The 12232-nt window shown below is 43.2% G+C and overlaps 1 protein-coding gene across 4 annotated transcripts in view; it reads left to right on the top strand.

The window, feature by feature from the left end:
- The window catches only part of LOC120305080 (cytochrome P450 4F22), a 119020-nt gene that overhangs the window by 96033 nt on the left and 10755 nt on the right, over positions 1 to 12232 (top strand). For all 4 annotated transcript variants that reach the window (XM_039336434.1, XM_039336435.1, XM_039336433.1 and 1 more), the window contains 3 exons: positions 2265 to 2394; positions 5170 to 5303; positions 6712 to 6776. In XM_039336434.1, coding sequence (XP_039192368.1) covers positions 2265 to 2394; positions 5170 to 5303; positions 6712 to 6776 — 329 coding nt within the window. The remainder of the gene's footprint in view (positions 1 to 2264; positions 2395 to 5169; positions 5304 to 6711; positions 6777 to 12232) is intronic.

The following is a 12232-nucleotide window of genomic DNA, read 5'->3' as shown; positions in this document are numbered from 1 at the left end:
GTTTGCTGGCCAGGGTTCGAAATTCTTGGGTGTATTCTGCCAATGGCCGCCTGCCTTTCTTCACCGTCTTTATCCTCTCATGGGCTTTTCAGTCAGCCAAAGGGTCTTCGAAACGGCACCTGAGGGAGACCATGTATTGATTGAAATTCAGTAACTCCGGGGTGTTGGAATTGTGGAGGTCTATGACCCAGTCCGCTGTGATGCCATCCAGGGTGGCTTGCATGATGCAAATTCTGGCTTGGTCGGTTGGGATGTCCCGGCTATACTACTCCATATAGTTTAGCACCTAAGTTAAGAAGAATCCCAGGTGCTGTGGCTCCCCACGGAACTTTAAATCTAATGGACGGAACTTCTGGATGGATCGGTGTCGCTTTTTCCACTTGTGTCATCTCCCTTCTCTGTCTGTCATTTCCACACGATTGGGTGGCTGCAACAGCAGTAACCGCAGTGGTTTCTATGGCTGGATGGGTCTGGAACCTCGGGTTCAGCTTCCCCCTCGTTGGGTCACCAGCTGGATCCCAGGTGGATGGTACCTTGGTAGGGTTCAGCTTTCTCCTCCTTCATGGAGTCAAAGGCTGTTTTCATAATGCCGACTGCCTGTTCCAGCAATCAGTTTGAGTGCCCTGGACAATCCTCCTCATCCTCGCTGAGACAGAGAGACCGTTCCATCTCCTTCTTCTAGCCTGGCTGATGGCTGCCTTGTCATCTTTCTGGCCTTCTTCTCCCAGTCATCCTTCCTTCCAATGCCCATAGACCACCTAGGTTTGTGGCAGTGTTCTGTCACCACCTCCTCTTCCAAAGAGCTTGAGGATCCAGAGCTGGAGTATTTGCAAGGGTCTGCTCATCGGGAGGCTTCCTCCCCCTCCGTAGCAGGGTCCTCTCTCTCTATTCCATTGTCTGACATGATTTGCCAAGTCCCCTGGTAAGGGCTTTCTTTCTGGGCTGACTATTACTGCAGATCCTGTCTAATGTCAGGGCCCACTTCAAAACCTCATCCTAAGAAAGCAGATCTCATGGAAGTAGTTTCTTCCAAAAGGAACTTTTATTAGGAGAAGCTAATAGTAGGCATAATAGATAGGATCTGAAGGTTTCCTGCTCAGATCAATAGGTTAAAAGTGTCCCAAGCAAACCCCACCCCAGTAGTTTATCTGGTCAGTTCGAATGGGCCAGTCTCCAGGTCCATTGTGGGAAAGAGCTGAAATGCCAGGCTGTCTCAGGGTTGCAGCGATGTTTTGTCGGGTCTTCGCACCTTCCCTTCGAAAAGCAGAGATAAACCATTTGCCGAAGGCGCATTCCTTTCTCCTACCCCCTTTCAAGCTGACATCAAGGGGGAAGATAGTTCAAAGGGCGTATATGCAGAAATAGCAAAAGTGTTACAGTGTAGCGATAGAGGAAAACAAAGAAATAGCCCGCAGCATTTCCCCCCTCCCCTCCAGCAGCATGGCAGAACCCAGAAGTTTAGAAAGATTAGAGTTAGAATTAAAGTTAGAAAGAGCCCCCTTAGAATATGGGTTCTGACAGCTGGACTAGAAGACCTCCAAAGTTCCTTCCAGCTCTATTCTGATTGAATTCAGTATTCCAGGTGTGGTCTTACTTAGATAAAGTGGTACTAATACTTCACATGATTTTGATTCTGTGCCTCTGTTTATACAGCCAAGGATTATATTAGCTTTTTTGGCTATTGCTGAACACTACTGGCTCATATTTAAGTGATTGTCCACTAGGACTCCAAGGTCCATCTCACAGTTTCTGTTTTTGAGCCAGGTTTCACCTAATCTGTACTTGTACCTTTGTTTTTTCCTGCCTAAATGTAAAACTTTTAGGATCCTGAGCTTATCTTGTGGGGTTTTGGCTACTGCTTCCAGCTTAGTGTCATTTGCAAATTTGATGAGTTCTCCTTCTATTCCCTTATCTAAATCATTTATGAAGATATTGAAGAGTAGAGTACTGGGTTTAAGATGGAAACTTGTGGTTCCCCATTTACTTCCCTCCATATAGATTTAATACCATTAAAGACTACTTGTTGAGTATGGTTTGTCAATCAGTTACAAATCTATCCGGTAGTGATGTTGTCTATCCCACATTTTTCTAGCTTACCAAGAGATAGGCTGTGGTCTATTTTGTCAAATGTAAAAGAAGAAGAATTGTCTTTGGAATCCTTGGCATGGTTATCTTAAACAAAAATCTTCAAATGTGATCCCTTTTGACAACTATCAAGTAGTCCTGCTCTGGGCAGTTTCCATGTGACTTTTGTCTCATTTCAGGCCATGACACTACAGCAAGTGGCTTGTCCTGGATTCTATACAATCTCGCTCAAAACCCCAAGTATCAAGACCAATGTCGGACAGAGATTCAGGATCTGCTGCAGGAGCGAGAAAGAAAAGAAATTGAATGGTAATGGACTGTGGACAGAAAGAAAGCAATCCAGAGGGTGGAACATCAAGGCAGATTCATATGTTACTTGAATGAGAAAGTGAACCAAGCCAGAGCTAGTGTCTTCCATAAGTGAAATTATAATGTTACATCACTAAGAACATCTTCATATGCTGACTGGGGAATTCTGGCAATAAGTCCACACAAGTTGCCAAGGTTGAGAAACCCTGGTCCAGAAGTTCATTAAATGATTGTATTGTTGAGGGTTATGCAAGTTGTTTGCTTAGAGTTAGAGAACCTATTGTTAAGGTGTCCTTGAAATTGTCTGCTTAGGGAATATTACATGTGTATGTTAAAATGCCAGTACCTTTTTGGTCAAATTGAACTAGAAATAGGGAAGATCAGAAAGATGCTCAAGAACGGTTTCATTTTCAAGAGCAGACTGAGGACTTTAGGCTGCCCAAATATAAACAGGACTCAACTGTAGCTGTCTCTAAATGGAAGCCATTTTGTAAGTCCATTATTTGTCTACACAGCAAAGTGACTGGCTTAGGTTCTGGAATATAAGTTTTTAAAATTCCCATCTGCCTTTGTTTATTACGTTATTTAAGTTTTGCAGAGTTACCCAACTATTTTGTAGGAGACATTTGCCTATTATAAGCTTTCTTAGTTTGACTCTTGCTTTTCTTTGTGAGATTTTCTCTGTCCTTTCCCTTCATTAGGCCATGTTCTGAGGTAGGGTTCTCTTTTCCTCGGCTGGCTATTTATGGGGCACAATCCAGGAACAGATTTTGTCTTGGCAGGGTGGTCAGTTTGGTGTGATTGGCTCTCAGCAAATTTTGCAAAATACTCTTTTAGAGAATCTACTTTGTTTTTAGCTACAGTCAGCAAGCTGAATATTGAAAGAACAGTCAATGCTGCCAGAATACTTTATCTGGTTACAAAATCAAGTGCAGTCTGGCAGCAATCAAGCTGTACATATACAGTGGGTCTGGTTTGAACACCCAAAGCTAAATCACCATCAGAACCAGTGCTTTTTTTCTAAAAAAAAAAAAAAAAAAAAAAGGTGCCGGAACTCACACACGTCATACAACTTGCCTTGCCTACCCTACAAGGTTCCATCCAAAAAAGGTGTCGGAACTCTGTTCTGGGCATTCTATGAGAAAAAAACCCTGATCAGAACATATTCCCTTTCTTTTCAAACAGTTCTGACAAATTCCTGGCTTTCCACCTACAGGTTTTATCCTGGCTGTAGCTCATCAAAACAGGCTCCTGCTTTTTCTGGGTTTGACCAGGCAAAATGTGTAGGCTAGTTCACAGGGAGTTTTGAGAAATGGCTAAAATGGTGGGTTTTGGCATCTACCAAAGCCAGCCTCTAGTCACAACAATTTTATATAATTATTTCATATTTTCCATTATTCCTTATTCTTTACTGAGTAGCCATGATACAAATACTGTACTTTTTTCTTTCTAAAATCTAAAGAATGCCACTATTTGTAAGAAATCACTATACCATTACAAAAATACACAATATCAAGGATGAAAGCCCTCCTGAATGGTTTTGGGTGAATATTAGAGGAAAGAGAAATGACATTGCTTTAGGCATATACTACAAGCCATCCAACTGGGCAAAGAAAATAGATGAACATTTTACTATTCAGTTAAATAAGGTATGCAGGAAACATACCACTGTAATAATGGGGTACATTAGCTACCTGACATCACCTGGGAGATACTTGGGAGACTCTGAAAAATGAAATTATTAAAGCCCAGTGAGAAAGAAAAAGAGGAATTCAGGTAAAAATAAGTAAGAAAACACTTTTCCACCTTAAATGAGTTGAAATTGCCAGGATCAGATGGTTTATATCCCAGAGTTCTGAAAAATCTGAAATTCTTCTGAATTTCACCTTAACCATATGTTCTCTAACTCTAACCCAAAGCTGCTTTTTCAGGAGGCAACTGGACTTTCTTGTTTTTCTTTGAAGACATTTCGCTTCTCATCCAAGAAGCTTCTTCAGTTCTGACTGGATGGTGTGGAATGGAAGGGTTTATATTCCTTGCAGACAGCTGACCATTTCTTTTAGAGAGTCATTGAGGTCATTTAGAGGTTTATCCTCAGAATCACCTGATTGGTGCAAATGTGTGTGGAGCTTTCTTGGCTGCAGGATGTTTTCTGCCCTGTGTCCCTTCACTGTTGAAGACAGGTGCAGGCTGTTGGGGATGAGTCTGTGTTTCTGCATCTCAAACTGAAGCGCAAATGGTTCCTGTAGTCTGCAATGTTTTCTGGAACTCTGTTCATACTCTTCCACCATTCGAAGGATGTTCATCCCAAAATGCATAGCTAAATGTCTATGGAGATTCTTAGTATTCCAGGTCATGATTGTCTCAAAGATGCTTTTTCAGGAGGTAACTGGACTTTCTTGTTTTTTTGTTTTTTTTTGTTTTTTTTTATTTTGTTTTGTTTTTTGAAGAAGAAAAAGCACGTTTGGGACAACCATGACCTAGATGACTGTGAATCTCCATAGACATTTTTTTATTCATCTTTCCTGTTTTGTTTCCCTTGTTATGCTTGTTTTCCTTGTTATGCTTTTAAGATGTTCTTTTTAGGAATTCCTACTGAATGTGAATTCTTTTTCCCATTAGCTTCTCCTGCAGTGGAATCTTATTTATCATTACTTGAATTTTTTTTATCTCAATGCTGTAAGCCACTCAGAGACATTTCATTACAAGACGGGCAGCAAATAAATTTAATAAGTAAGTAAACAAACAAACAAACAGACAAATAACTCTTCTCAGGAAAGATCTCTCCCTCATGCCCTTCACCACCATGTGCATCAAAGAGAGCCTGCGCCTGCACCCTCCAGTCACAACCATATCTCGACGCTGCACTGAAGATGTGAACCTTCCCGATGGACGAGTTATCCCTAAAGGTATCTGCTATGGAAGGACCCCCGTGCCATCCTTTGCTAATTATCTGTATCTGGCATCTGGATTCTCTTCTTTAATCTATGATTTTATGATAATTAAACCTATTATGAACTAAACAAAGTGCAAAGTGAGGTAAATAAAGTGCAAAGTATATTGAATAAGAAAAAGATCCCAGTTTGGAAAGTTGGTCATATACTGTATTGAGTGTGTTTTCCCTTGTATTAGAGAGCCTTTTACAGTATTTATTTAATGTAAACTGAATGAGACTGTTCTGCTTTTCCAAATTCTGCACTGGCCATTTCTAAACTAATAAATCTATACTTAACAAGCAATTATATCACCCCAAAATAATAAAAAAGAATTCTATTATTATGGGTTTTACAGCAATAGGTGTTATGTTCCACGTTTTGCTCAGGCTCGTATGTCTCATTCTTCTTGAAAGAATGAGACGCTTGTTGTCCTTCCTTCCTGTTATTTTTTTTGTTGCTATTTGTAGGAGAAAACATTTGCTTGGTATATCATGTCACATCTGTGGGAAAAAAACATGGGTCTTCCTATGTCATCTAGTTTGAGCTAGACACATTTATTGTTATTTTTGAACATGACTTTTCACTGCTCAGGAAACTTTATAGCTTTTTCTATGGTAAGTCCATCAGTCGGGATTCCAGAAGTCATTTCAGAACTACAAGTTTCTTCTGCATCTAGCTATCAAAAAAGGCTGCCAGTTACAAAGCTGACTCTAAAAACACTTTGACATTTTTGCCACAAACTGTTTACAGTTTCACCTTAAATTGGGTTTGCATTGTGGCAAATTACTAGGGACTGTTTTTAAAGGCTTGTATGCTGCGATTGCTGGAACAGAAGACAGGGAGGCTGTTCCTGTGGTTCTCTGAGGTCATCTTGCTTGATTTGCCTGACTCGATGAAAGAAGCATTCTGTCCATCCCAAGAGCAACTAGCGGGGGGGGGGGGTAATGAGATGACTGCACCATCAGGGCAGAGAAGTGGAGGAACAATGAATGGCCATCATGGAAGATGATGGAAATGATGATGAACAGGGATGGAAAAGCTGGAGGAAAGAGAGTAACAATCAGGCAGCACATGCTGGTCCTCTTTATGGGGCAACTCTAGGCTAGTAGCAGAGCCATAAACTGATTGATTGGTTGGTAGCTTGATTATGTGCCATCAAGTCATTAAAGGAAGATCTCAGCTCTTCTGAAAATCTGTTGCATTAACAAAGATATGAAACATGCTTAAACACAAGCCAACAGATTGCTGTCCTATTCTTTGCTCTATCTATTAACAACAGCAATTCATTTGCCAAGTTCTGGCATGTTCCTTTTCCCACTTCCTGCTTTTGTGAATCTACCTTTGGTGGCATCCAGAGTTCATTAAATTCTTCTCTCTCCAGGGAACATCTGCCTGATCAGTATCTTTGGGACCCATCACAATCCTGCTGTATGGCCAGAGCCTGAGGTAGCATTTTCCCCATTTCTTTGTAATTTGTTTCCATCCATTTTGGGCCGGTGTAGAGTTCAGCCTGGGAGACTCCCTTCCCTTTGCTGGATGCTATTTTAGAGTTGGGGGGGGCAACTTACTCTTGTCATGATAATTAAGTAGCTAAGTATAGTTTTTTCTAAAGTTATATTCTGCTTTTTGTTTATTGAGGTATAAAGAATCCAGCAAGAAGATATGTACATATATATCTCTAAGGGAGATGGGTAGTTCAAAAATGTGAAAAACAAACAAATAAATAAATAAAGTAGAATTTGAGTATTCATTAAGAAAAATACACACCATTTAAAGGCATAGATTAAATCTTCAAATGTTAGTCAAAAATCACCTCTTATATTGTGCAATTTTTCTGCAGAAAACCTGGGCTGCTATATTTATTAGTATGAATATAGTACAGCTCATGATTTCCCATCAATTACAGTATTCAGTGGATCAGTCAAGAAATAAAAGCATGTACATACAACATACATCTTTTACACTAACCACAACAAAATATTGAGCATTACATTAATGCACAGTAATAACAAAATTTAGCTTCTTACTCAAACTCAGCTGAATCCTGATTAGAAAATGTATATGTACATTCATATTTCTTGCCCACTATTTTCACTAAGAAATGGAGTCTCAGGAAAAGAAGCAGTGCAAAAATATAAATTTGCTGTCTCTATTTTGCCTGTTATATGACAAAATGTGAAACACAGTTTGTTGCGTCCTTCGCGAAATGGCAATGACACGAGAAGCAGTTGTAGTTCTCAGGAACTTCTTTATTTCTGTTCAGCATACTGGTTACAAGACGCCGACAACGCCCAATCTCCCGGCCTCTTTTATAGGCCATTCCCGGGCCAATCTGCAACATTTGGCGCGCCAGCACCCGTGCATGCGCGCAAGTGCTGGCGACAGCCAGTCTGGTCCCGGGCAGCTTGCACCTGCCCAGGACCGTTGCAATGCCCCGAGCCTGCTTCCACAGGCTCAGGACATAACACCCCTTCCTCCCCAGCTAAGACTATGATCATACAATAATAACATACAACCTAATGCGAGCGTGGTGCCCATACTACCTAGTGCCAGTTATTTCCTCTGCTTCTATTATTCCCAGTGTTCTAATTTCCTATGTGTACAGTAATGTTCTCTGTTAACTCTGTTTTGCCAGTAGAGTTACAAAATCTTCTAAATACTTAGGAGATCTTCTGGCTCTCTGTGACCTCCTGGCTTCTGGGTACCTGCCAAGTACCCCTTGACTGAGGGGTGATGCATACCTGTCCCCCCTTTACACTCTGGTGATTCCCAAGGACTGTGCTCCACTGCCTGGCCTGCTTGCTTGCCCACCGGGCTCGTCAGGCCAGGGCTTCTTTCTCTGTTTGACTTGGTTGTCCTGCCTAGCTGCAGGCTCTCTGGCCCTCTTAAGTTACTGTCACTGTTGGGCGATTCTATAGAACCTCCCAGGTCCGTCCAAGACCTGTCAGGAAGTTGTCTTTCCCCTTGTTCCTGTTTTGTCCCCGGGCTTGTGGGGTTTTCAGTGCTGTCCCAAAACTCAGTTGTCCCCTGAGTGAAGTCAGAGGTGTTGTAGTCGGGATTTGGTTCCTCGACCACCTCCCTGTATGCTTGCCCCCTTCTAGGACAGGGGTAGTGTCGGGCCAACTAGAGGGAATGTGTGCCAGCTCTCTTGCAGGGTGTGGTTTGTTTGGACGCTCCCGGATATCCTCCCTGACTGGAGTACTGAGTGATGCAGGTGAGTAGTGATTATGCCCCTGGGGTGACTCCCTGGCTGGAGTAGGCACTGGTGCCTGAGTTCTAGTTGGGCTCTGTGAATTCCTGTTTGGAGCACTCGCGGAACTTTGGATTGAGCTGTCTGTAGCTTCCTCATTAATGATGGACAGCAGCCCGTACTCTTCCCTTTGCCCTAAAGGGTCCCCCTCCCCCCCTGGAAAAGACCCAGGAGTCTCAGTGGGCAGGTCCCATCTAGTGCGGAGCTGGTCAATCTGTCGACGCAGGACACGACCGTTGTCCAGGGACACCTCGTAGGACAGAGGACCTGTGACTCTGGATACAATGGCGGGGACCCATGAATGGCCAGGCCCATAGTTACGAGTCCAAACCGGGGCACCCACAAACAGTTGTCTAGGTGCCCTGGGGTGTGTGAGTGTGGAAGGAAGTCTGTCCGGATGCAACCGGTCAAGCTTGGTGGTCAGTTTGCACCCCCAACGAAGTTCAGCTGGGCTCCTCCCGGTAGAAGTGGACGGTGTAGTGCGATAAGAAAGGAGGAAGTCAGCCAACCTGTGATGCCAGTCTCCATAGGTAATTTTCTTCAAGGCATCCTTGGTGATGCGAACCATGCGTTCAGCCATACCGTTGGTGGACGGGTGGAAAGGCGCAGAGGTGGCATGACGAATCATGTTGGCCTGTAAGAAAGCTTGGAATTCGGAAGAAGTGAATTGAGGGCCGTTGTCAGACACGAGGACGTCTGGAAGCCCGTGTGCAGCAAAAATCCCCCTCAGTACTTGAATAGTCTTTGCAGTGGTGGTGGAAGAGACAGGTACAACCTCAAGCCATTTTGAATGGCTATCAACTAGGACCAAGAAGAATTGACTCTGAAAGGGCCCAGCGTAGTCAATGGGCACCCTAGACCATGGAGACTGTGTTTCCTCCCATCTATGTACAGGAGCTTGGGGCATTTCAGGGCGCGAGCGTTGACAAAGGCGGCATGCATGCACCTTAGCTTCAATGTCTCTATCTAACCCAGGCCACCACAAATGGCTGCGTGCAAGCGCCGTCATGCGCACAATGCCAGGATGACCCTCGTGGAGGGAACCTAAGACCCTAGTCCTCATTGAGGTAGGAATGACAACTCTGCTTCCCCAAAGCAGACAACCCTGGAAGGTGGACAATTCGTTCCTTTTGGACCAGAAACTCTGAAACTCAGTGCCAGGACAGCTCTCTGGCCATCCAGATAAAACCCACGAAAGGACACGTGCAAATGTGAGATCTGTGGCTGATTCAGCGGCCACATCCCTGGCATCTAAAGGAGACTCAGGCAAGGCCTGAATGGAAAGGATATTGATAGTTGGTGCAGGGTCAGCTTCTATTACCGGCAGGGGTAACCTACTGAGGCCATCAGCATGGCCCATTTCCTTCCCAGGTTTGTGAAGTAAGGAGAAATCATAGGCAGACAGAAAGATAGACCATCTCAGCATTCTGGGGGAGATGATCTGGGGAGTTTGTTTATGTGTGGTAAACAGTCCCAACAAAGGCTTATTGGTCAGTGAAGACCGTGAAATGCCTGCCATATAAAAAATCATGGAATTTTTTGATTCCAGCAACAACAGCTAAAGCCTCCCTGTCTATTTGAGCATAATTTCGCTCCGCAGAAGACAAGGTTCTGGAGTAATATGCAACAGGAACCTGAGTTCCGTCTGATCTGAGGTGGCTTAGTACGGCTCCCACCCCATAAGGAGAAGCATCACAAGCGATGCACACAGGAAGAGATTCATTGAAATGTGCAAGCACACTGTTGGAAGTGAGTAAGGCCTTGACCTCATTGAAACTTGCTTTGTGTTTTTGTGACCACTGCCACACTGCCTGTTTGTCCAAGAGCCTGTGAAGAGGCTCAGCTACACTAGCCTTGTTTGGGAGGAAGGAGTTATAGAAATTCAGAAGGCCCAGAAAAGCCTGTAGTTTGGCTTTGGACTTTGGCCTAGGGGCATGCATAATGGCTTCCAGTTTGGATTCAGCAGGGTGAATACCGGTAGCATCGATTTTGAATCCCAGAAAATCTGTAGAAGGCACCCCAATTTTACATTTGTCCTTCTTAAGTTTGAGGCCCGTTTTCCTGAACCTCAGCAGAACAGCCCTTAATCTCTCAGCTAAGTTGTGTGTAGAGTCCCCTGCAATTAAGACATCATCAAAATAGGGGCAAACCCCTGGTATACCCCGTAGTGTGTTTTCCATTACGCTTTGGAAAATTCCAGGAGCGACATTTACTCCAAATTGTAACCTCTTTACCTTGAATGCCCCCCTATGGGTCACAATGGTCTGAGCTACAGCAGCAGCATCATCAACAGGCAGCTGTTGATACGCCTGAGCTAGGTCAAGCTTTGCAAAAACGCGCCCCCCCTTGAGGGAGGCCAGGATATGACTGACCACAGGAACAGGATAGGCATGTTGCTGCAATGCCTTATTCAGAGTGCATTTGTAATCTGCACAGATGCGAATGTCCCCATTTGCCTTAAGAGGCGTGACAATGGGGGTCTCCCAAGGACTGGAGTCAACAGGTTCTAAGACTCCTTGCTGAATCAATTTGTCTAATTCAGTGTCAATTTTACCCTTTAAAGCAAAAGGAACCCTTCTTGCTTTGATTCTAATAGGGGTGACAGTGGGGTCTAACTTCAGTGACACAGGGGGTCCTTTGTATGTGCCCAGCTGGGGGCTGAAAATATCTGCAAATTCTTTGCAGACTTCTTGTAGGTCAAGTGTTTGCAAACTATTGAGCCCTGTGACGTGTATTCCCAAGGCCTCAAACCAATCGAGTCCTATGAGACTCATTCGTTCTCCCCCTACCACTACTACATCTAGTGGACCTTCAAAATCCTTATACTGTACGTTAAGGGTGGCCTCCCCCTTAACACACACTCTGGAGTTTTGAAAGTCTGTTAACACAATGTCGGAAGGCCTCAGCTTGGCCTGAAATCCGCTGCCAGAACAAATCTTCCTAAACGTGTGCATAGAAATGATCGAAAGTGCAGACCCCGTATCCAGTTCCATAGCCAATGGAACCCCTTGTAGCTTCACTTTAAGTGACAGCTTTTTCTTTTCTTTTTTTTTTTTTTAAATTTTTATTCATAATACAATTAAAACAACAATGGACAAACATAACATTCCAGAGTGAATTTTTCTATCAGTTCCTATCATAGTACAAAAATTTTATACATTGTTCTTAACCTCTATATAAACCTCATCTTTTATACAATACAATTATATATACAATTATATGTACAGTTATGTATATCTTTTAATTCTACCATTAGTTTGAAGTCCGAGCAGTTCTTAATTCATACCAGCGGTAAAATTTGCCCCAGATTTCGAAGTATTCGTGTTCCGTTTTGTCTTTCATAATCATTGTAAGCCTGTCCATCTCAGCACATATTAGAATTTTATGCAGGATCTCTTCTTCCGTTGGGGTTTCCTTGTTCCTCCAATTTTGAGCAAAAACCAGCCTGGAGGCCGTTAAAATGTGTAGCATTAAATAAAATACGCCTTTGTCATGTTTTTGCGTAGTTAAACCTAATAGAAAGAGTTCTGGTTTTGGTTCTACCGCTTGCTCTAATATTTCTTCCAACCATGTTTTAATCCTGTTCCAAAAATCACAAGCTCGCGTGCATTCCCACCACATATGATAGTAAGTTCCACTTTTCAAATTACAT

Source organism: Crotalus tigris, unplaced genomic scaffold (assembly GCF_016545835.1).
Source record: "Crotalus tigris isolate CLP2741 ecotype Arizona unplaced genomic scaffold, ASM1654583v1 scf7180000017666.379230911805:20528666, whole genome shotgun sequence".
In the NCBI taxonomy this organism is placed as follows: Eukaryota; Metazoa; Chordata; class Lepidosauria; order Squamata; family Viperidae; genus Crotalus; species Crotalus tigris.
This window is presented reverse-complemented; position numbering and strand designations above follow the sequence as displayed.